This window comes from Neoarius graeffei, chromosome 6, assembly GCF_027579695.1.
Source record: "Neoarius graeffei isolate fNeoGra1 chromosome 6, fNeoGra1.pri, whole genome shotgun sequence".
Classification (NCBI taxonomy): Eukaryota; Metazoa; Chordata; class Actinopteri; order Siluriformes; family Ariidae; genus Neoarius; species Neoarius graeffei.
The window spans coordinates 90,076,150-90,101,341 of NC_083574.1; the positions used below are offsets into that span (position 1 = coordinate 90,076,150).

The window sequence follows — 25,192 nt, forward strand, 5'->3', positions numbered from 1 at the left end:
GAATAGTGGTAATCCTGAGTCTTTCATCTTTTTTCCCAAATAGAATTACTTCTGTTTTATCTGTGTTCAGCTGGAGAAAATTTTGTGACATCCAGTTGTTGATTTGGTCGATACACTGGTAGAGACATTCAAGGGCGGCATAATCATAGAGCAAAATAAATTTGGGTGTCATCTGCATAGCAGTGATACAAAATTGAGTTGTTCTTGGTAATTTGTCCAAGTGGGAGCATATAAAGGTTGAATAGTAATGGTCCAAGGATCGACCCCTGGGGGACACCATAGGTCAAGGACATTGATGTTGAGGTACAATTTCCCATGGTAACAAAGAAGCTTCTATCTTTTAAGTATGATTTTAACCAATTGATAACTTTACCAGTCAACCCAACCCAGTGTTCAAGTCGATATAGCAGTATGTTGTGATCAACAGTATCAAAAGCTGCACTGAGGTCCAGTAATACCAGGACCGATGTTTTGCCTGCATCAGTATTAAGACGTATGTCATTTATAACTTTAATCAGCGCTGTTTCAGTGCTATGATTGGCACGAAATCCTGACTGAAAGTTATCAAAACAGCTGTTTGATATCAAGAAGGCAGTTAATTGATTGAAGACAATTTTTTCAAGGATTTTCCCAATGAATGGTAGATTTGATATTGGCCTGTAGTTGTTCAATACTGAAGCATCTAAATTATTCTTTTTAAGTAGGGGCTTTACAATGGCTTTTTTCAGGGATGCAGGAAAAATGCCAGTCTCTAGGGATGTATTTATGATCTGAAGCACATCTGTAATTATAAGGTGAAGAACAGACTTAAAAAAGTTGGTGGGCAGAATGTCCAATTCAGATGTTGAGGAACTGAGATTTTGTACAGTTTTTTCAAGAGTCTCATAATCAATCAAACAAAATTCTGACATTGTGTTGAAATTGTCTGTCTGTGTCACTGGTGATTGCAGCTTTTCAGTTATTTGCAACTGAGATATATTATGAGCAATATTCTGCCGTATTTTATCAATTTTACCTTTAAAGAAGGATGCAAACTCATTGCATTTATTAACTGAGAGAAGTTCAGGTGCTAATTGTGGTGGGGGATTAGTTAGCTTCTCTACTGTTGAAAATAGCACACGGGCATTGTTCATATTCCTGTTGATGATGTTGGAGAAGAAAGACTGTCTTGCTTTCCCAATTTCATAATTATATTTACAAAGCATCTCTTTATAGATTTGATAATGGATGTGAAGTTTAGATTTGCACCATTTTCTTTCAGTCTTCCTACATTCTCTCTTTAGCAATTTAACAGCTGGGTATTGCTTCTATGGTGCTTTCAGCTTGTCATTGACTCTTTTGATTTTGAATGGAGCAATATCATCCATAATTTGGGTCATATTTAAATTAAAAATTTCCAGTAAGTCATCTACAGAGTCTGAAGTTTTAGTTGAGATCCGAGAGAGAGCTTGCTCAAAGAGAACACGTGTTGTCATTTATGACTCTCCTACCCATAGTCGTTGAGCTGTTCTGAATGTGAGGGGACATAGAAACATCAGAGAAAACACAGAAATGATCAGATAAGGCCAGGCCAACAACAGTAGTAGAAACAATAAGACCCTTTGTGATAACGAGGACAAGGGTATGACCATGAGAGTGGGTCGGCCCCTGTACATGTTGTACTAGGTTGAAGTTGTCAATAAGTGCAAGTAGTTCTCTGGCATAAGTGTTTTCAGGATTATCTACATGCAAGTTAAAATCCCCAGATATAATAAGACAGTCAAACTCTAAGCAAATGACTGACAACAGTTCACCAAACTCTTCCAGAAAAACTTTGGCTGAATGTCTCGGAGGCCTGTAAATAGTTAATAACAATATGTTAGGAGAGCATGTAACAAGTGCACATAAGTGTTCAAAGGATGTAAAATCACCAAGTGAGGACTGTTTACATTGAAAAGAGGCTTTGAATATATTTGCAATCCCTCCACCTTTGCCATGTCGGGTAGCACTCATGAAATTAAAATTTGGGAGGGCTGCTTCAATAAGGGTAGTAGCAGTCTTTGCTTGATCCAGCCATGTTTCAGATAGAAGCAAAAAATCAAGATTGTGTTTGCAAATAAGATCGTTAATTAAAAATGACTTGTTCGAAAGTGATCTAACGTTCAGAAGAGCTAGCTTTACAGAAAGTCTAGAAGTAATATCCGCTTGGGTGCACTGTTGTTTTGAAACAGGAAGGAGACTAGACTGGTTTACCCCCTGGGTTAAAAATATGCTCTATGTTTTCTATTTCTTATCAACACAGGAATAGAGAATGGCATAGGCATACTGGGTCCCAGCTTGTTTTCAAAACTACACCCAATGCAGGGACCCACAGCACATCATACAAGACTCTCTGTATGTTCCAGGAGGTTGGGAGGGGGGAAGATTGGAGATGTCATGTATTTTTTAGATGGTGAAAAAGATTGGTAGCCAGCTGAAAGTCCTGGGTGAACACAGTTCAGTCTGTTGGTTGATTTTTGATGAACTGGGTACACTGCTTGTCGCCAATGATTTGGGCTGGAAAAAGAAAGTGCAGCCATTGGCAGCAATCTCTGCATACTTTTAGGGAAATCCATGCAGGGGGGAGACGGAGATGGTACAACAAAGTCAGAAGAGCGAGACTGAGATTGGGACTTTGGTGAGGTCTGTGTGAGTGTCTCCATGACTGTCTCTGTGGTGACTGTCTCCCTGACAGTCTCTGTGATACTTGCATGGGGTCGAGATGTGGATGATACAGCCTTGGCATGATTGTCTTTGGTCAGGTCCTCAATCTGGATGGGCGATGCAGATATCTGTGGCTGCCCATTGTTAACAACATGCTCACATTCTCCATGTGATTGTTGATGTCCTTGGCAGTCTGCCCCAGATGGTTCTTGGCAGTCTGCCCCAGATGGCTGTGTGTCCTTGTTGAAGCATCTCTGCTGTGCTTGCATGGATGATTGTTTTGACTTTGCAGAGGTATTGTTGATATCTGTAACTCGGTCAGTCTGTGAGCACTTATCAGCAGTTCTGCTCAGTGTTGGCTGAGAAAAGAATGCATGCTGGAGAGAGAGGCTGTAGTGATCAGCTAAAACTTTGGTCCCAATCCGGCTGAGTTCAATGCTATTTGGCTTGAAGAATTCTCTGTGCTTCCAGAAAAGGTTAAAATTGTCTATGAAGTTCATACCAAATAAAAAACAAGTTTTTCCAAGCCAGGTGTTAAGACTGAAGAGTCTAGTAAATGCAAAGCTTCCCCTTGCAGGGAGTGGGCCACTGATAAAAGATTGTATTCCAGTCTTATAGAGATCAGAAAAAAGTTTTCTGAAATCATCTTGGACAAACAGCTGTTCTCTGAAAACATCATTTGCTCCCACATGCAGAACAATACGTTTGATAGTTTTATGCTCGGACATGAGTTTCAAAATGCTGTCTTTGGTGTCAGAGATGGATGCGTTTGGAAGGCAGCAAATAATCATCCCATGTCCTTTTAAATGTCTTACAGTGGAATCATCAAGAACAAGGGTTGTGGGATCAAGTGGTGTTACGAGCTGCTTTTTGCCTCTTCCCACAGCTCTTCGGTTGTGGTGCGATCTCTTTCTATGATGTGCTTGTCCGCCTGAAAATTCCGCTTCCACATCCTTGAGGCATTCAAATATGTTCTGAAGCCTTATGGGCTGTGGATTTTCCATAGGATTGTAAATCCTATTGTAGTTTGTAGACCTGACTCTATTTCTAATAGCATGGCTGTGGAGCATGGGTTGCATAGTATCAGAACGAACTGGTGTTGAGGTAATTACTCTTCTGTTTTTATTTTTGGGCCTGCCACCCATCGTGTGCCAGTTTTCTGTACTCACATTTTGCTCAATTAGATCGATGTATTCATCTACTCAATCTGCAATGCCATCGGCCTGTCGGGGTGCAATCTCTGCATTCTCAGCCACTGTTTCTGTACTCCTTTCCTGAGATATCGCTCTTAGTTCATCTGTCTTTGGCAGGGCATCAATCTTTGATTCCAGGATAGAAATCTTCTGTTCTAGTTCTGTGCATTTTCTACAGGATCTCCTGGATTTTTTGCCTCCTGGCATTTTGTTTTAAAAGTTAACTTATCTTGTAAAGGTGAAAAATAAAATGAAGAAATAGTGGAAATTAAGTGAAAAAGTAAAATAAAAATAAAGATCAAGCAGGAGCAAAGCAGGAGCAAAGCAAAGAAGCATCCTACTCGCTTGAGTAGGCGGAGCATGACAGGGCGTCGGGGCGGAGCATGACAGGATCTGCATTCTGTGATATCTTCGGATCAGAAGGCACTTTCAGTCACTAACGAGTAAGGCTAGCATCTGGGCAAAATTTGTTAGTTTTTACTTGTAGTTAGTTAATGTGAATAGTGTTGTGTGTTTGAATTCATTTATGGTTTAAATGTACGCATTTTGATTCACATGAAGGTCGGTCTTAGACTGTGTGTTGTTGATTTACTTTGTTTACTATCTGTATTTAGCTAGATTGTGCATGCTCTCTCTCTTTCTTTTTAACTCCTTTCATCGTACTGTGCTGACCAGTTTGGGTTTAAGGCCTAGCTGAGACTGGTTTAAACTACAGATTCCTTTGTCCATTTTTCCCACACTATGCTGACCATCCCCCTTTTGGGCGTGGCAGCATTCCATTCACATTCTACACACACACACACACACACACACACACACACACACACACACACACACACACACACATAACCACGTGATTTCCCTCTCACATTTTAACATCCACTTGCCCCTTCACTGTAATACTGGCTATAGCTTATTACTTCTGATCACCATTAGTGCCTTAATTATCATACACATTACTGATTTTTATTTGTATATATTGTATCATCATTTATATTGAATTATTCCTTGGCTGCTATTGTTGCTATATCTGATCAGTGTTAGTTCGCTAATTCATGTCAGCTATTTCAATAAATGGTATCTTGGGAATAAACTGTGTCCTGTTTATTGTTACAATATTCACTGAAGTGCCAACCTCTGCCAAGAAAAGTATTCTAATTGCCTTCACCCATTTGGTTGTTATATGAATGTTATAGACCTAGAGTAAATGTATTATATTAGAGCTACAATACTCACTAAACTATAACATCACCACCAAGTTATTCCATTGATTTTAATAGTTTAGCTATAAACTATTAGACACTTGAATTAATCTCATCTCATTATCTGTTGCCGCTTTATCCTGTTCTACAGGGTCGCAGGCAATGATTAATGAATTTATGAGACTGATTAATGAATTTATGAGACTGATCCCTTTCCTGATTTGATTGATTTTAATAGTTTAGCTATAACCTATTAGATATTTGAATTAATGATTAATGAATTTATGAGACTGATTCCTTTTTATATGAGACTGATTTGATTTAATGATTAATGAATTTATGGGACTGATTCCTGATTTGATGAGACTGATTTGATAAGCCCATTGCACCTACAGTTGAATGGAAGACAGTGTTTAGTACCACCACTGGCCATTTTGAGTGCCAAGTCATGCCTTATGGGCTCTTTTCAGCACCCAGTGTCTTTCAATTTTTGATTAATGATGTCCTTCATGACATGACATGTTGAGTAGATATGTAATTGCATACATTGATGATATCTTGATATATTCCCCTGATGAAGAAAATCATCTGAAACACATCAGGTCAGTACTCCAATGCCAGCTTGAGAACCTTCTATACGTCAAAGCTGAGAAGTGTGAATTTCACTTGCATCAGATCTCATTCCTGGGCTATATTGTCAGTGCCAAGGGAGTCAGCATGGGTCAAACTAAAGTGTCTGCATTAACTTCCTGGCCTGTACCTGCCTCAGTCAAGGAACTCCAATGTTTTTTGGGGTTCACCAACTTCTATCGCCATTTCATTTGAAACTTTAGTTCCATTGCTGCCCCATTGACCTCCATCCTCAAGAAGAGCCCTAAATGCCTCCAGTGGACACCAGCAGCTGAAGAGGCCTTCACCAAGCTCAAGACAGCCTTCACTACAGCCCCTATACTTCAGCACCCCGACCTGACTCAACCATTCATTGTGGAGGTAGATGCCTCCGAAACTGGGGTAGGGGCAATCCTTTCACAGCATTTTGGAGAGAAACCCAGGCTCCATCCAGTTGCATTTTTCTCTAAGAAACTTAGTCAAGCAGAGAGAAATTATGAAATTGGAAACCGGGAACTGTTAGCCATCAAGTTAGCCCTAGAAGAATGTGGGCACTGGTTGGAGGGAGCTACACATCCTATTATAATATTAACTGACCATAAAAATCTCGAGTATCTCAAGGCAGCTAAGAGACTTAACCCACACCAAGACAGATGGGCATTGTTCTTCACAAGATTCCATTTCATAAAATCTTACCGTCCAGGCACCAAGAATACTAAGGCAGATGCCCTGTCTAGGATCCACAGTCCTTCTTCACAGAATCCAGAACCACATCCCATCTTAGCACCTGAATGCTTCATCCAAGCAACCTCATGGGACCTAGACAAGGAAATAAGGGACTCGCAACCCACGACCTCCCCAAGAACTGTCCTCCTGGCTTCTTGTATGTACCCAACAACCTTAGAGGAAGACTCATCACTTGGGCACATGCATCTCCTGCCATGGGTCACCCTAGCAGTAATTGTACACACCAGTTGCTATGAAATAAGTATTGGTGGGAGAATACGCAGACAGACATTAACTACTTCATCTTGTCCTGCATGGAATGTGCCCAAGCCAAGGTACCTAGAGTTCCTCCCGCCAGAAAGTTTTGTCCTCTCCCAGTACCACAAAGACCCTAGTCTCACCTGGCCATTGATTTCATCATGGATCTACCCCCGTCACAAGGCAACACAACCATCTTAGCTTTAATAGACAGATTCTCCAAGGATTTTATCCCACTACCTGGCCTCCTCACAGCCTTCCAAATTGCTGAATTATTATTTCAACATGTATTCTGATATTTGGGGCTCCCAGAAAACATTGTCAGTGACTGGGGCCTTCAGTTCATTTCCTGTTTCTGGTCTTGTTTTATGGAATGACTAGGTGTATCCGTGAGCCTCACTTCAGGATATCATCCCCAGTCCAACAGCCAGGTAGAACAAGCCAATCAAGAAGTGGGGTGCTTACTGAGAATCTTCTGCATGCAGAACCAGAGGGACTGGGCAAAATTCATCCCATGGGCTGAGTATGCACAGAACTCCCTCAAACACTTAGCAACACAACTTACACCATTCCAGTGCATGCTTGGGTACCAGCCACCCCTGTTCCTGTGGGATGATGCACCTTCAAGTGTTCAAGCAGATGGTTCTCACAGAGCCAAAAGGTTTGGGAGGAGGTTCACCAATGCATTGAGGTTGTCAACACCAAATACAAGGAGTATGCTGATAAACATAGAAGCAGGAATCCTGAATTTGCTCCAGGAGACAGAGTATGAGTCTCCACCAGAGATCTTAAGGGCACTAACACATGCAAGAAATTACAGGTATGGTATATTAGGTCATACAAGGTACTACGATGCATTAATGAGGTCTCTTATAGGCTGGAACTACCACCTTACAGCCACATCTCGCCAACATTCCATGTCTCATGTCTGAAACCTGCTATACATGTTCCCTTGTCAGAGAAAATTCCCAACCAAGATACCCCCCATGCCTGGAAGGAGAGCCCATCTACCAGGTAAATAGGATACTCGACCCTAGATGCAGAAGAGGTCAACTAGAGTACCTAGTAGATTGGGAGGGCTACAGACCTGAGGAACGAAGCTGGGTGGGAGCCAAGGGCATATTAGACCCTCTCCTAATGTGAGAGTATCATTCACAGTACCCAAACAAACCTGCACCAAGAGGGAGAGGCCGCCACAGGAAATGCCTTGGGGGGGGGGGGGCTTGGGGTTCTGTCAGTAACTGCATTGAGAACGACAGCTTGAGATGAACTACAAACATGGATTCCATTAACTACAATTCCCAAGATCCACAGCGGCATCTGTCATCTGAGTTCTACTTGCACCTATCTTTCATTCCACTAATCACTTCCCCTGCTACTTAAGCCTCCCCCTCACACTTCACAGGCACGAAGTATCATTCAGTGTTTAGTCCTGTGTACTGAGCCATTTATTTACTTAGTCAGCCTTCCCGTTTCCTCAACCTAGTTTCTTGTTTCTCACTTCACTTTCTAGTCTTGTCTCTGTTGCACTGTTTGCTGATCAGTCGATCCCTGTCTGTTTTCTCAACTACGATTCTAGTCTTGTGATTCGGCTTGGTCTCCAGTTTGCTTCCCTGCTCTCTCCTGTGCATACATCCATAAGTGCCTGCACCATGACACTAAAGCATTAATTGTTAATGAACTCATTACTGATCAGGAGTTTAATATACTGTGTTTGATAGAAACATGGATTAAGCCTAATGAATATATAGCATTAAATGAAGCTAGTCCTCCTGGACACAGTTATATACACCAGCCTCGTCTAACTGAAAGAGGAGGCGGCATCGCAGTTATTTATAATGATTATCTAGGTGCAACTCAAAAACCTGGTTATAAATTTAATATATTTGAAGTTTTTCATACTAATATAATGTAGGTAGTCTCAAAAAACAAGTCTACCCAGTAAATTCCATTAGTTATTATTTACAGGTCCCCTGGGCCATATTCTGAGTTTCTTTCTGAATTTGTGGATTTCATTTCAGACCTGGTCATTTCCTTAGACAAAGCTTTAGTTGTTGGTGATTTTAATATTCACTTCAATAACCCAGAAGATCCTCTGAAAACATATCTGTTTTGTCAAGCCTTTTGTTTATAGTTTTTATGAGGTAAAGGAGTAGATCTGGAGGGTCCTCAGTCATAGTGTTTTGGTAAACTGAGACGTATGGATGCTGTCGGTGTTCCACTCACTTGCTCACTCAAGTTTGTTGACGGTGTAGTGGCTGGCTGCTTTATGTCCTGGGACACCCCTATGCCTGTGTTATCTTCTGGCTCTCTCCTTTTAGTCATGCTGTCATAGTTAGTTTTGTCGGAGTCCCTGCTTGCAGTCAGCACAAAATGTATACTGTTCTTACTCATCAGGTGATATTGGGCATACCTAACAACCTGCCCCCCCCCCCCCACACACACACAAGTCTGTCCTTCTGAGTTACATGTCAATCCTGAGATCAAGATGCTGACCTCTTCTGCTTCTCGGACCTGCCTGATCCATCCTGATGCCCTATGTCTGGCTGTAGTCTTATCACACTGCTCCTGTGGAGGATGGCCCCATATGGACAGGGTGTGGAGGGTGTGGCTGTGGGCAGGGCGTGGAGGGTGGCCCCATGTGGACAGTTGGGGGTTGCACCTGGAGGATGCTCTGGACTCTTGCAGTGGTGCTTCTGTGGCTGGGGACTGCAGTTGACTTGCTGACTTTAGCACTGCAGTTGACTTGCTGACTTTGGGACTGTGGTTGTCGTGAACAGTTTTGCACTCGGGTTTCTGTCAGTGGGGGGTTTATAGCATCAACAAAGCTGACTTTATGTTAGGACTGTTAATGTTATAGTCATGTTGTCTGTTGTTGCCCAAATGAGGATGGGTTCCCTTTTGAGTCTGGTTCCTCTCGAGGTTTCTTCCTCATGTCGTCTGAAGGAGTTTTTCCTTGCCACCGTCGCCATAGGCTTACTCATTGGGGATAGATTAGGGATAAAATTAGCTCATATTTTAAGTAGTTCAAATTCTGTAAAGCTGCTTTGCGACAATGTTTATTGTTAAAAGCGCTATACAAATAAACTTGACAGTTGAAAGTCACCTTTAGAAGATGGCTCTGGACACTTACAGTAATGCTTTTATGGCTGAAGGCTACAGCTAACTTGCTACCTTTAGGACTGCAGTTGTCATGAGCAGTTTTGCACTCAAGTTTCCATCAATAAACAGTTGAAAACGTCAACGAAACAGACTTCATGTTAAAACTGTTAAAAATGATATAATCATGCTATCTGTTATCACCCAAATGAGGATGGGTCCCCTTTTGAGGATGGGTCCCCTTTTGAGTCTGGTTCCTCTCGAGGTTTCTTGCTCATGTCCTCTGAGGGAGTTTTTCCTTGCCACAATTGCCATAGGCTTGCTTATTGGGGATAGACTAGACTAGGGATAGATTAGGGATAAAATTAGCTCAAGTTACTAAAATTCTGTAAAGCTGCTTTGTAACAATGTCTATTCTTAAAAGTGCTATAAAAATAAACTTGACTTGACTAGTCCAAGGTTTCTGACCACAGGTGAAGATTTAACAAATGGACTGTTGATGTTAAGACTAAAGCTAGAAAATCTGGACAATGGCCATTTGGGGTGGATAAGCATGATTTTTGTTTTACCTTTAAGTTTTAGAAGTTATTCTGCATCCACAACTTTAGGTCTGATAGACAGTCACTGAGGGAAATTGGAGGGAGGTCAGTGGGGGAGGATGTAGTGAGGATATAATCAAATATCATCACTGTAGCAATGGAAGTGAAGACCACGGTTATGATTAATTTGGCCAAGGGACAGGACATGTATTAGGAAGAGGAGGGGCCCAAGAACAGACCCCTTGGGGACACCAAAAATAACAGGGGACATGGGAGACTTGTGTGGACCCCCTGTAACAAACTGTCGTCTCTTGGTCAGGTAGGACCGAAACCAGTGGAGGGCTATGTCTGTGATACCAGTAGCTGACAAATGGGAGATGAGTGTGTCATAACTGATGGTGTCAAATGCAGCAGATAAGTCAAGGAGTATGGAAATGTTAAGTGAACCACAATCAGCAGACAGGAGGAGGTCATTTACCACTCACAGGAGAGCAGTCTCTGTACTATGATGTGTGCGGAAACCAGATTGAAAGGGCTCATACAGATTGTTTTCAATGAGAAAGGAGTAAAGTTGTGAAGCAACCACTCTTTCCAGTATTTTTGCTAAAAAGGGGAGGTTGGAGATCGGTCGATAGTTAGAGTGATTGGATCTAAATCAGTCTTCTTTAAAATGGAGGTAACTGCAGCCATTTTGAGGGCAGTGGGAACAACACCAGAGTTGAGGCATGAGTTAACCAGCAAAGCAACTGGTTCGCAGATGATCGTGGAGCATGCCTTGAGGAAAGTGGTGGGGGCAGGATCAAGCTGACATGAGGAGGAGTTACAATTCGTAATGATATTAGAGACAGAAAGGGAGTCAACAGTTGTGAAATGGGTGAATTTAGGGCCCAGAGGAGGAGAACAGTGGGAGAGAAATAGAGCAGTAGGTTGAAAGCACTGGCAAATTTGGTTAATTTTGTCTTCAAAGAAATTTAAGAAAGTCTGACACTGTTCAGATGTCTTGGGGCAAGTTGCCATAGGAGGTTTGAGAAGTTTAACAACAGTCCTGATGAGTGTTATATATATATATATATATATATATATATATATATATATATATATATATAATTATCTCTAGCTGCTTTTTCCTGTTCTACAGGGTCGCAGGCAAGCTGGAGCCTATCCCAGCTGACTACGGGTGAAAGGTGGGGTACACCCTGGACAAGTCGCCAGGTCATCACAGGGCTAACACATAGACACAGACAACCATTCACACCTACGGTCAATTTAGAGTCACCAGTTAACCTAACCTGCATGTCTTTGGACTGGGGGGGAAACCGGAACGCCCGGAGGAAACCCACGCGGACACGGGGAGAACATGCAAACTCCATACAGAAAGGCCCTCGCCGGCCATGGGGCTCAAACCCGGACCTTCTTGCTGTGAGGCGACAGCGCTAACCACTACACCACCATGCCGCCCCATATATATATATATATATATATATATATATATATATATATATATAAAATTAGTGGGAAATGTAATATTTATATGTATATAAAATATTACACACACGTCATGGGGGGGGGGGGTTAGCTGGAGTCTATAGCACAGATCTGGGTGTTGTTGCAGGATGTGCTGAGTGCTGGAGGTTAGCTGAACTGAACTTTACTGAACCTAGACACTGGAAAGATGGCATTTTACTTTTTTTTTCCTCTATGGTTTGCCTTTGTTGCTCTGTGAAGGGGCATGGACATAAATGCTTTCCAGTCACATACCACATAACAGATAATGCTCTCCAGTCATATCACTGTTGCACTGGTGTAGAAACGCAGAAAGAAACAGATCAGAGAACGTTGTCATGATGACATGGAATCCAGTCCTTTTGCCCAGGTGATCCAGTCACTAACAACGATGCAGGAGTGACAGCATCAAACTCTCTAGAGTCTGCAACAGGAGCAACAAGAGATTCTGCACAAATTGGTGGATGGACAAGCTGCAGGCCAAACTGCCTGCTAATCTTTTCCTTCTCCTCTCTCATGAGCACTCCCTTCTGATCCTTCTCTTTGAACAAGATGACACCCCAGGATGACAGTAAGGTATACCTGGAGATGTTCACGGCATGTGGATGGCTGTGAGGATACTGGACATGGTGCAAATTCAGGCTGTCCTGACAGGAGAAGCCCAGCTGGCTACCCATAGTCTACCATCTGAATGCCCAGGAAGGCTGTGCTCGAGTTGCTCAGATTGCTGTGCATTGGTGTATCTTATCCATAATCACTAGATGAGGGGCATCATCTGTTCATATATGCCCATTGACTCATGGACTCCTGCGAACTCTAGACCCTACCTGTCCATAGAAGGTGATCAAGGAGGTGGCACAGGAATGGTTTGTCTAACCGGTGCCAGCCAGAACATAAGAGTGGGTCCAGTGACACCAACCCAACTCTCTGACTGAAGCTGCCCAACTCAGACAGGACATGTCCACATGTTCAGACTCAGGGACACTGGAGGCCTTCCTGTCCACCTCTTCTATTGTTGGCAGTTAGGAGTTTGCCACCCCTGACTCCTGGATGTATCTGGATTTACAGTAAACCAGGATTTCTGGTACCAACTTGCATACAACATTCAATGTCACAGAAATTACACATTTTTCTTCATTATGCTGTTTGATGTGAATATTAACTGAAGATCTTGACCTTTTTGCATTGTGCTGCTACCACATGATTAACTGCATGAATGTGCATATACAGTATACAGGTACGCAGGTGTTCCTAATAAAGTGGATGGTGAGTGTATATGATTTATGTGTATTAGGCCATGCACATTTACTACTGTTAGCTTAACAGTTTGAATGACAAATCTTAGTTTGATCAGTCATGCAAATAGAGCGAGTCAGTTGACCAAACAAACAATGAAGAACAGAAAAGCACCATGGGGAGCCTGAGGAAAATGGTATTTCAATGCACTATGTGCTTGTATATGGACATATTGACAATAAAGCTCTCTTGAAATTCTTGGAACTAGAAACTTTTGTTTGGGAAAAGTAAAACAATGGGTTAGTTGGTTAATGTTGTGATTATAGTCCATCACTTGGGGACTTAAAAGTACATTTAACAAACATGACGTGTTCTTCATCCAAACTTTTGTGTTAGCAATGGCTGGAATTCCTAAGCATTTGTTTGATTATTTGAACGTACGAAGAGGGTGATAATGGATTGCTGCCAGGCAGTAATAAGTCTCTACAAAAGTGAAATCTAAAGGGTGCACAGAAAACAATAAGCCGAGACATGTCACCTAGGATTGACAACGTCAAGAAAGTGATATCAACTTATCTGATCTGTTTCCACAGCTTTATACTTCACCTGAGAAGCCACTGGTTGCTGGCGAAGGATAAGTGCAAGGACCTGACAACAGGCATCACCCAAAAGCCTCCATGAGCTCCACTCATGCATGTCATTCTTGAAGGATGGACATTGTGTGGCTGCCAGTATATTTTGTTAATATTCAATGCCCACAAATTTATTGAAGAGCATATCTATGTGGATGAGCTGCTTAAATTACTTAATCAAATCACGAAGAGTGTTGCTATTATATTTATTATTTTCTCTCTCAGATTATCCCCAGGCGGCACGGTGGTGTAGTGGTTAGCGCTGTCGCCTCACAGCAAGAAGGTCCTGGGTTCGAGCCCCGGGGCCGGCGAGGGCCTTTCTGTGCGGAGTTTGCATGTTCTCCCCGTGTCTGCGTGGGTTTCCTCCGGGTGCTCCGGTTTCCCCCACAGTCCAAAGACATGCAGGTTAGGTTAACTGGTGACTCTAAATTGACCGTAGGTGTGAATGTGAGTGTGAATGGTTGTCTGTGTCTATGTGTCAGCCCTGTGATGACCTGGCGACTTGTCCAGGGTGTACCCCGCCTTTCGCCCGTAGTCACCTGGGATAGGCTCCAGCTCGCCTGCAACCCTGTAGAAGGATAAAGCGGCTAGAGATAATGAGATGAGATGAGATTATCCCCAGGCCTCAAATGGCTTCCGCCTATGGGATATACTTTTTGTTCAATGACTCCATTGGCTTTCAGCTGTCCCCAAAGAGGCTCAAGAGCACCATTTATTCCTCGACTGGTCAGTGAACACATACAAGAAATAGAAATCATGACAATGCATAGAGGCCAAGCATGCACAGGTCAATTGTAGTGGCGGGAAATAATTTGTATGGTCATTATTGAATGAATGAAATCAGATATAACTGAGAGATGCAGCTGCTATCGTGTCCCTTAATGACATCACAAAGCTCACCACCTGTCTCATTTCTCCAAACTCTGTCTATAAATATATGAAGAGTATATCTGTTCAGGACTGATGCAGCAAAAGCATTGGACAAAATTTGTGATGTTATTCCTTGTCCTACTCCTTTCTCTTAGCATGGCAAAGGGAGAATATTGCCATATCCTGGAAAACCCAGCAGATTCTCTGCTGTCGAAAGACGGAGATGTGATCATTGGAGCTATCTTTACAATACATGGGGGTACACAGGTGCAGTCACTGTCATATACTGAAAAGCCTCAACCTTTAATCTGCATTAGGTTTGTTCTAGTGGAAAATTTCACATTGAAGTCATTTTTTATGTATATTGTATATTGCCATTATATTTGATTTAGTTCTCATTTTATATTATATATAATTTGAATTTTCATTATGATGTTTAATGTTTCTAGATTTAACCTCAGAGGATTACGCATTGCTCAGACTATGACTTTTGCAATTGATGAAATCAACAGAACCAACTGGTTGCTCCCAAATATCTCACTTGGTTATAGGATTTATAACAACTGTGGCTCAAGATTGTTGAGCATGCAGGCAGCCATGGCTTTGATGAATGGTCAGGAAATAAAAGCAGATTATTCCTGTTCTGGACAAGCAGTAGTACAAGCCATCATTGGGGAGTCAGAGTCTACTCCTACTGTAGCACTGACAAAAACTACAGGTCCTTTCGAAATCCCAGTGGTAAGGATGAATAATTTTAATAATAATTTAATCATAATTTAATTAATTGTTACAAAACAATTCAGATTTCTTGAGATGATTATCTTATATATATATATATATATATATTTTTTTTTTAAAGACTATGGTCCAGTCATTACATAACTATTTTTATCTAAATAATAATAATAATAATAATAATAATAATAATAACACATTCTCAAGATGACTCTCTTTAACCTCAAGAGCTTGGAGTAACTCAGTATTACTTTGAGAAACAATTTTAGCAGTGAGGTAAATTGTAGTTATTGTGTTTAATATTAAATCAAATGTGTATGTTTAGTCTATATATCTTTTTGAGAAACATATGTTATTTTTACAGGCAAAACAGTGGGGTAGCTGAAAATATCGCCACCTCACTGTTCCAGGGTCCTGGGTTCAATCATGTGCTTGTATTGCTGATGCAGATAGGGGGACTTAAAATTTGTGTGTATGGGCTCCAGTGATTTGGGATGAATTCTCCTGCTTTGTATCCATTGTTTCTGGGATTGGCTCCAGTTTTACCACAAATCTGACCAACATTAAAAATTAATCTATCTGCTTTATTAACATCAGTGTACTTTTGGATTTATAGGGTAGATAATGCATGTACTTTGTTTTCAAAGACTGTGATGTTTTATTTCCATTCAATGCTATTAGATATTTCACTGTTAAAACAGGCTTCTGTCTAATTGCCTCTTGCTAAGAGCAACTGAATATGTAAAAACTTTGCTGTAAGATGCACTAAAACATGCATCTAAAAGCATCTTAAATCAAAAAAATATTTGATCAACTTTTCTGTCCTCAGATAAGTTATGCTGCCACATGTGAATGCCTGAGCAACAGAAAAGAGTATCCTTCTTTCTTTAGGACAATAGCGAGTGACTACTACCAGAGTAGAGCATTGGCATATTTGGTCAAGCACTTTGGCTGGTCTTGGGTGGGAACTGTGAACAGTGATAATGATTATGGCAACAATGGAATTGCCATTTTTCTGAATGCAGCCAAAGAGGAGGGGATATGTGTTGAGTACTCTGAGAAGTTTAAGCGGTCAGATACTGCTAAAATCATGAAAGTAGCTGATATTATAAAGAAAGGCACAGCCAAAGTTATAATTGTTTTTCTCGCTTATTTTGATATGAACATTCTAATAGATCAGCTTATTCTAAAGAATGTCACTGGCTACCAGATGATTGGTGTTGAAGCATGGATTACTGCTGTCCATCTTGTAACTCCAGCAACTTACAACATATTAGCTGGATCCATTGGTTTTGATGTGGGAAAACTGAACATTGGTAGTTTTGCTGACTATGTTGTCAATGAATTTTGGCAAACAGTTTTCCCTTGCTTGAATACAGAGGGAAACATTGCTCAAAATGAAATCAACTGCAACAAATATAAAGATATGATTCTGTTTAAAAACTATAATAAAGATATATCAGAATTGAGATATGCAAAAAATGCATACAATGCAGTTTATGCTGTGGCACATTCTCTGCACAGCTTGTTGCGATGCACAGAAAAGAGTTGTGAGAAAGACAAAACAATACAATCTTGGGAGGTAAAATGAGACAGAGAGAGAGAGAGAGAGAAAGCAGGCTGTGTGCATGTTTGATATTGTCATAAAAATGAATATTCGTTTGAATCCGTGTTTTTTTTTTTGTGCTTTGAAGGTTATTGAGGCATTAAAACAGGTAAATTTTACTACCAAATTAGGAGAACAGGTGTGGTTTGACAGCACTGGGGCAATGGCTGCAAAATATGATGTGGTGAACTGGCAACGAGGATTCAGTGGAGAAGTGCAGTTTAAGACAGTGGGTTATTATGATGCCTCATTGCCAAGTGGACAGCAGTTTGTCCTAAACACTGAAGATATATTCTGGGCTGGAGAGAAAAGGGAGGTACATATTTTGTTTGCTAATTTGAGATTTGGAAAATAATCTAAACTATTTCCCCCTTTTTTGTTAAATAATGATCTTTAAGTCTCCACATAGGGTGGCACGGTAGTGTAGTGGTTAGCACTGTCCCCTCACAGCAAGAAGGTTCTGGGTTCGAGCCCAGTGGCCAGTGAGGGCCTTTCTGTGTGGAATTTGCATGTTTCCTCAAGGTGCTCCGGTTTCCCCCACAGTTCAAAGACATGCAGGTTAGGCTAATTGGTGGCTCTAAATTGACCGTAGGTGTGAATGTGAGTGTGAATGGTTGTTTGTCTCTGTGTCAGCCCTGTGATAACCTGGCGACTTGTCCAGGGTGTACCCTGCCTCTCACCCATATGGCCCTTTTCCACTACCCTTTTTCAGCTCACTTCAGCTCGCTTCAGCTCACTTCAGCCCGACACGGCTCGCGTTTCGACTACCAAAAACCAGCACGACTCAGCTCGTTTCAGCCCTGCTTAGCCCCTAAAACTCGCACCGTTTTGGAGTGGGGCTGAAGCGAGCCAAACCGTGCCGACTGAGGTTGGGGGCGTGAGCAGACACTCCCCTGTGCACTGATTGGTGAGGAGGAGTGTCCTCACATGCCCACACACGCCCCGCGAGCGCGCTGGGATCTGTAAACACTGTAAACCCGGAAGAAGAATAATTACGAATTGCGAGAATTTCTGAAGCCTTATGCGCCTCGCCTCATCTATACGCTCTTGCCAGTATCTGTTGGCGTTGTCGGTGACAACAAGCCACAGCACCAAGACCAGCAACACTAACGACTTCATGTTTATTGTTTACTATCCGGGTCGTGAGACTACCGCTTAAAAGCTCACTGAATCAGTGACATACAGAGCATCGTGGACGAGTTCGCGGAGCGCAAGGCTCGCCGTATGCCCTTCAAATAATGCGCGCAGTAGGCTATTGATGTTTTATTATGAGCCATGTACAGTATGTCGCCTAATGTTTTTTTGTTTCTGAGTTACATGTTCGTTTGAAGGACTTAATGTACAAAATAACATAGTTGCACCCCGTAGTGTTGAAATTGGTAAACACAGTGCATTCAGTGAGGTTTGCACCGCCCTCCTTTTATTTCTGACTCTTCCTGTCACCACTCTGAGCGCTCATTCGTATGCCCTTCAAATAATGTGCGCAGTATAGGCTATTGATGTTTTATTATGAGCCATGTACAGTATCCTAATGTTTTTTTGTTTCTGAGTTACATGTTCATTTGAAGGACTTGATGTACTAAATAACATATAGTTGCACCCGGTAGTGTTGAAATTGGTAAACACCGCAGTTGCGGACATTTTGTAGCCTAAAATGATGTTATGATAAGCTTTAATAAAGGGCCCGGTCATTTGCCCCGCCCCCGGCCCGGCTCTGACTTGTTCCGCCACTGTCACTGATGTCACTGTTTGCGCTGCTTAACGACATCACGTGACGTCCACCCACTTTCGCTAACTCCACCCAATGTGTCCACCCACTTCCAGCCAGCACGGTTCAGCGCGGTTGTAGTCGAAATGCAACTCCAACAGCCCTGCTCAGCTCGACTCAGCTCGACTCGGCACGGCACGGCACGGCTCAGCCGCGTTTGTAGTGGAAAAGCGGCAATAGTCAGCTGGGATAGGCTCCAGCTTGCCTGCGACCCTGTAAATGGATGGATGGAAGTCTCTACACAACTTTTTTTTTATATAATCTGCTGTTCGTAAAATGTATCTACATCCCACAGAATATATATGAAAAGATTTACACCAAAATAATGCTTCAAAGTTAAAAATTCAAAGGTACAAAGCTGCATATTAATGAGCATGCATATATGGCTCAACAGATTCATGGAATTGTCACACAGAGCCTTATAAATTGACGGTTCTGAAACACAAAAAATAAAGATTAATCTGACAAGTTGTTATTGTTATGCCTCAAACAAGCTATATTTGCTACATTCTATTGGAAAAATAATGACTGTAGCTGTTATATTTTGTTTCCATTAGAAACCAAGGTCTGTGTGCAGTGAGAGCTGTCCTCCAGGAACCAGGAAAGCTACACAGAAAGGACGGCCTATCTGCTGCTACGACTGTATTCCATGTGCAGAGGGAGAGATCAGTAACCAGACAGGTAATTTCGACATTGCCAAGTTTCAAAGTCAAGTTGTTAATTGTACATTGTGTATCCTCATTTTATTATTTAGGATACAATTCCTAAACAATTGCATTAATAAATGAACTCATGAGATGAAGTTTATTTTTGTTCCTAATACAAATAATCATGATTATTTTTCAGATTCAAATAACTGTGAGCCGTGTCCAGGAGAATATTGGTCTAATGCTGATAGAGATAAATGCGTGTTAAAAGTGATAGAGTTTCTTTCATTTACAGAGGCTATGGGGATAATACTGGCATTTTTTTCTTTGTTTGGAGCTGCATTAACAGTGTTAGTAGCTATTTTATTTCGAATAGAAAAGGACACTCCTATTGTTAAGGCCAACAATTCTGAACTGAGTTTTCTGCTGCTGTTCTCTCTGACTCTGTGTTTCCTCTGTTCACTTACTTTCATTGGACGGCCCTCTGAGTGGTCCTGTATGCTGCGCCACACAGCATTTGGGATCACCTTTGTCCTCTGTATCTCCTGTATTCTGGGTAAAACAGTCGTTGTGTTAATGGCTTTCAGGGCTACATTTCCAGACAGTAAGGTCATGAAATGGTTTGGACCTCTACAGCAGAGACTCAGTGTACTTGTTTTCACTTTCATACAGGTCCTTATTTGTGTTCTTTGGTTAACAGTTTCTCCTCCTTTCCCCTACATGAACATGAATTACTACAAGGAAAAGATAATATTAGAATGTAACTTGGGCTCAGCTGTAGGTTTCTGGGCGGTCTTAGGTTATATAGGACTTCTTTCTTTCTTGTGCTTTGTTTTGGCTTTTCTTGCTAGAAAGCTGCCAGATAATTTTAACGAAGCTAAATTCATCACATTTAGCATACTCATATTTTGTGCAGTGTGGATTACCTTTATTCCAGCTTATGTCAGCTCTCCTGGAAAATTTACTGTCGCTGTGGAGATATTTGCTATTTTGGCCTCCAGTTTTGCTTTACTCTTCTGTATATTTACACCCAAATGTTATATTATTCTGTTTAAGCCTGAACTAAACACAAAGAAAAATATGATGGGTAAAATGACATCTAAGTCGCTTTAGTAAATACGCTTTTCAAATTGGCAAAAACGTATTTTGTCACTGCTGAAAAAGTTACTGCTGACACCTTTCTGTTTTATCCAGCATTAACTTTTTCAGCAGTTTGTGCTACAGTAGCTCTTCTGTGGGATTGGACCATATCAGCAAACCTTCATGCCCAATGAGAATTGATGAGACATCAACACCCATGACCCTGTCTCCGGTTCACCGGTTGTCCTTACTTCGACCACTTTTGGGAACAAAAGTGTGCCATTTTGGAGATACTCAGACCCAGTCATCTAGCCAACACAATTTGGCCCTTGTCAAAGTCACTGAGAACCTTACGCTTGCCCATTTTTCCTGCTTCCAACACATCATCTTCAAGAACTGACTGTTCTTGTCCTGCTTAATATATTCCACCCCTTAACCGGTGCAATTGTAATGAGGTAATCAATGTTATTCATTTCACCTGTCAGTGGTCATAATCTTATGGCTGATTGGTGTATGCAATATGTCAGTTTTCATCAATACAGTAAACTGTCATGAGAGAATAAAGAAAACTCTACAGAGACAAACTATAAAAATGTTTGTATGAGATGATGGGTGATCAGTCCTATAATTTTAAAATGCATCTGTAATTTCTATGTCCATCAGTTCAGCAGAGGGCACTGAAGCTTGTCATCTAAGACCAAAAGCTTGTGCACCATTTAAAAGATCTCCTGAAATTGACACAGTACTTATTTGAAGAACTTCACAAGTACATTTCATCCACCCATCCATCCATTATCTGTAGTCGCTTATCCTGTTCTACAGGATCACAGGCAAGCTGGAGCCTATCCCAGCTGACTATGTGCGAAAGGCAGGGTACACCCTGGACAATTCGCCAGGTCATCGCAGGGCCTACACATAGACACAAACAACCATTCACACTCACATTCACACCTACGGTCAATTTAGAGCCACCAATTAGCCTAACCTGCATGCCTTTGGACTGTGGGGCACACCCGGGGGAAACCCACGCGGACAGCATGCAAACTCCACACAGAAAGGCCCTTGTTGGCTGCTGGGCTTGAACCCAGGACCTTCTTGTTGTGAGGCGACAGTGCTAACCACTATACCACCGTGCCGCCCTTGAGTACATTTCATGCACATTATAAATATTATAAAATTTAATTTATTCTATATTTAATGTTGAAAATCACTATTTTGCTCTGGCTTGCACTGTTAGCAGAGGTGGTGGTTTAGGTGAGGAGGCAGCATAAATGAAAGCATGCAGTAGGAAACCAAGTTGGGGAGCACTCACCTAGCAATCTGTTATGGGGCCAAGTGAATGCTGTAATTACAAAGAACAATCACATTAATTAAAATGCAGCTGTCAGTCGCATAATATACTTTTACCTACAGGGATGACATTGCTCTGACCAATAAAAACAGCCTCAGCCCTATATGCTGCAATGCACAATATAATCAGGAGTAAACAATAATTTGCTTTTGTTTGTTTGTTTGTTCGTTTACAGTTATGGTACATGTAATATAACATTTTAAACATACTACCAGGCTTGAATGACATGGTGAGGAACATTCCGTAATCAGTTTTCATATAGTTGTCACCAATCACAGTGTTAGAGTGGCATGGTCATAAGGTAGCTCAATCTATGAAATAGCTGCAACAATCTGCATTAAAAGAAAACCTAAAAAGAGAACAAAGCTTTTTTTTTCTTCCCTTGCTATTAACAGCAGTAGTGAATCTTGTAGCGTTAACATCCATTAACAGAGTCCAAAGTGACCAAAAGTGGCTCTCAAGTTACTCACGAGTGTCCTGTCCCCTAGGAATCCTCCAAAGTACATTTTAACAATGAATCTGGTTTGGGAAAATGATGAATGTCAATAGAGTAGCAAAAGAGACATCCAGAGTTACATGTTTCTAAAAGTATTTACATTATCCTGGAGAGATAAACTCTCATGAGACACAACAGTAAAGCAAATATTGGGTGACTGTAAGTTCATGAATATATACAAAATAAAAAATAAAAAAGCTTGCATTCTTTCCCAAACATATATCTCAAGTGTATGTATTTCTTTATCCTCATACTGAGACAGCAAATTTAGAAGACACATACCCATTTGAAAGTGAAACCTCAAATACAACCCCGATTCCAAAAAAGTTGGGACAAAGTACAAATTGTAAATAAAAACGGAATGCAATAATTTACACATCTCAAAAACTGATATTGTATTCACAGTAGAACGTAGACAACATATCAAATGTCGAAAGTGAGACATTTTGAAATTTCATGCCAAATATTGGCTCATTTGAAATTTCATGACAGCAACACATCTCAAAAAAGTTGGGACAGGGGCAATAAGAGGCTGGAAAAGTTAAAGGTACAAAAAAGGAACAGCTGGAGGACCAAATTGCAACTCATTAGGTCAATTGGCAATAGGTCATTAACATGACTGGGTATAAAAAGAGCATCTTGGAGTGGCAGCGGCTCTCAGAAGTAAAGCTGGGAAGAGGATCACCAATCCCCCTAATTCTGCACTGACAAATAGTGGAGCAATATCAGAAAGGAGTTTGACAGTGTAAAATTGCAAAGAGTTTGAACATATCATCATCTACAGTGCATAATATCATCAAAAGATTCAGAGAATCTGGAAGAATCTCTGTGCATAAGGGTCAAGGTCGGAAAACCATACTGGGTGCCCGTGATCTTCGGGCCCTTAGACAGCACTGCGTCACATACAGGCATGCTTCTGTATTGGAAATCACAAAATGGGCTCAGGAATATTTCCAGAGAACATTATGTATGAACACAGTTCACCGTGCCATCCTCCGTTGCCAGCTAAAACTCTATAGTTCAAAGAAGAATCCGTATCTAAACATGATCCAGAAGCGCAGACGTCTTCTCTGGGCCAAGGCTCATTTAAAATGGACTGTGGCAAAGTGGAAAACTGTTCTCTGGTCAGATGAGTCAAAATTTGAAGTTCTTTATGGAAATCAGGGACGCCATGTCATTCGGACTAAAGAGGAGAAGGATGGCCCAAGTTGTTATCAGTGCTAAGTTCAGAAGCCTGCATCTCTGATGGTATAGGGTTGCATTAGTGCGTGTGGCATGGGCAGCTTATACATCTGGAAAGACACCATCAATGCTGAAAGGTATATCCAGGTTCTAGAGCAACATATGTTCCCATCCAGACGACGTCTCTTTCAGGGAAAACCTTGCAGTTTCCAACATGACAATGCCAAATCACATACTGCATCAATTACAGCATCATGGCTGTGTAGAAGAAGGGTCCGGGTACTGAACTGGCCAGCCTGCAGTCCAGATCTTTCACCCATAGAAAACATTTGTCGCATCATAAAACGGAAGATACGACAAAAAAGACCTAAGACAGTTGAGCAACTAGAATCCTACATTAGACAAGAATGGGTTAACATTCCTATCCCTAAACTTGAGCAACTTGTCTCCTCAGTCCCCAGACGTTTACAGACTGTTGTAAAGAGAAAAGGGGATGTCTCACAGTGGTAAACATGGCCTTGTCCCAACTTTTTTGAGATGTGTTGTTGTCATGAAATTTAAAATCACCTAATTTTTCTCTTTAAATGATACATTTTCTCAGTTTAAACATTTGATATGTCATCTATGACTACGTTCAGACTGCACCCTGAAACGACCCATATCCGATTTTTTTGCCCATATGCGACCTGTATCCGATTTGTTATTGACAATCTGAACGACACAGATCTGATTTTTTCACATGCGACCCAGGCCGCTTGGATATGTGGTCCTAATTCCGATGCATATCCGTTCTTTTCACATGCGACTGCAGTCTGACCGGACAGGTCGCATTCATGCGACCTACACGTCATCAACAAGAGACAAATGTCACTATTCTGCATTGGCTAATCCCGCCTCAAAACAACAACAATGGCGGACGACAACTCGGCAGGCGGCCATGGAGATGCTGCAGAAACCTCCGAGGGCACCCAGTGGAGGGACTGTGAGGTGCTTGAATTACTTAACATTTGGGGGGATAAAGCTATGCAGGCGAAATTGGAGGGGTCATACCGAAATCGCGCTGTTTTTGAAACAATAGCGAAAGCACTTGCCAAGCGCGGGTACATGAGGTCCTGGCTTCAGTGCCAGCGAAAGGTGAAGAGCTTTCGTGCTAAATATAAAGAAACTAAGGATGCCAACAAAAGAAGCAGCCGGCGTCGTGTGACATGTCCACATTACGACCTGCTCGACCGCATTCTGGGCGACAAACCTTGCGTGGACCCTACAGAACTGCTGCTGGATAGTGCGGAGGAAGCCTGCACCGAGGCGGGCACCGACGACAGCGCAGGTCACACTGCTAGGGCAGATAGCCCTACCAACTCCCATACAGGTGGGTGCACATGCTGTCCGAGTTAACTGGTTGTTTTGCAATTCGAAATACTACCGCAGTGGTTTGAAATGGTTGAAAATGATGAAACTTTGTTGCTTATTTTAATAACATCCAGTAATTCTATAAAAAAACACTGTACTAGCGTAACATTAACTGTATTGTGTTATTGATTACATGCACAGGGGATGGGCCGGCATCACTGTCCCCAGGTTCCCCTGGTTCCATCGCGGAAGAGACACAAAACAGTAGGGCTACTGATGCACCACGCAACTCTTCTGCATCTACATCCATTGGCTGTAAGTATTGCCGTTTTTTGTCATTATAATTTAAGCTACATCTTTTGGCAACAACCTATCTGAAAACACAACAACAATAATAATAATAATAATAATAATAAAAGTAATAGTAA

General features: G+C 41.6%; 1 protein-coding gene across 1 annotated transcript in view; it reads left to right on the forward strand.

The window, feature by feature from the left end:
* Positions 1-20,418, forward strand: part of LOC132888364 (extracellular calcium-sensing receptor-like) — a 45,695-nt gene extending 25,277 nt beyond the window's left edge. The window contains exons 5-10 of the mRNA XM_060924421.1: positions 14,705-14,866; positions 14,999-15,287; positions 16,114-16,866; positions 16,979-17,206; positions 19,216-19,339; positions 19,505-20,418. Coding sequence (XP_060780404.1) covers positions 14,705-14,866; positions 14,999-15,287; positions 16,114-16,866; positions 16,979-17,206; positions 19,216-19,339; positions 19,505-20,418 — 2,470 coding nt within the window. The remainder of the gene's footprint in view (positions 1-14,704; positions 14,867-14,998; positions 15,288-16,113; positions 16,867-16,978; positions 17,207-19,215; positions 19,340-19,504) is intronic.
* The last annotated feature ends 4,774 nt before the right edge of the window (positions 20,419-25,192 follow it).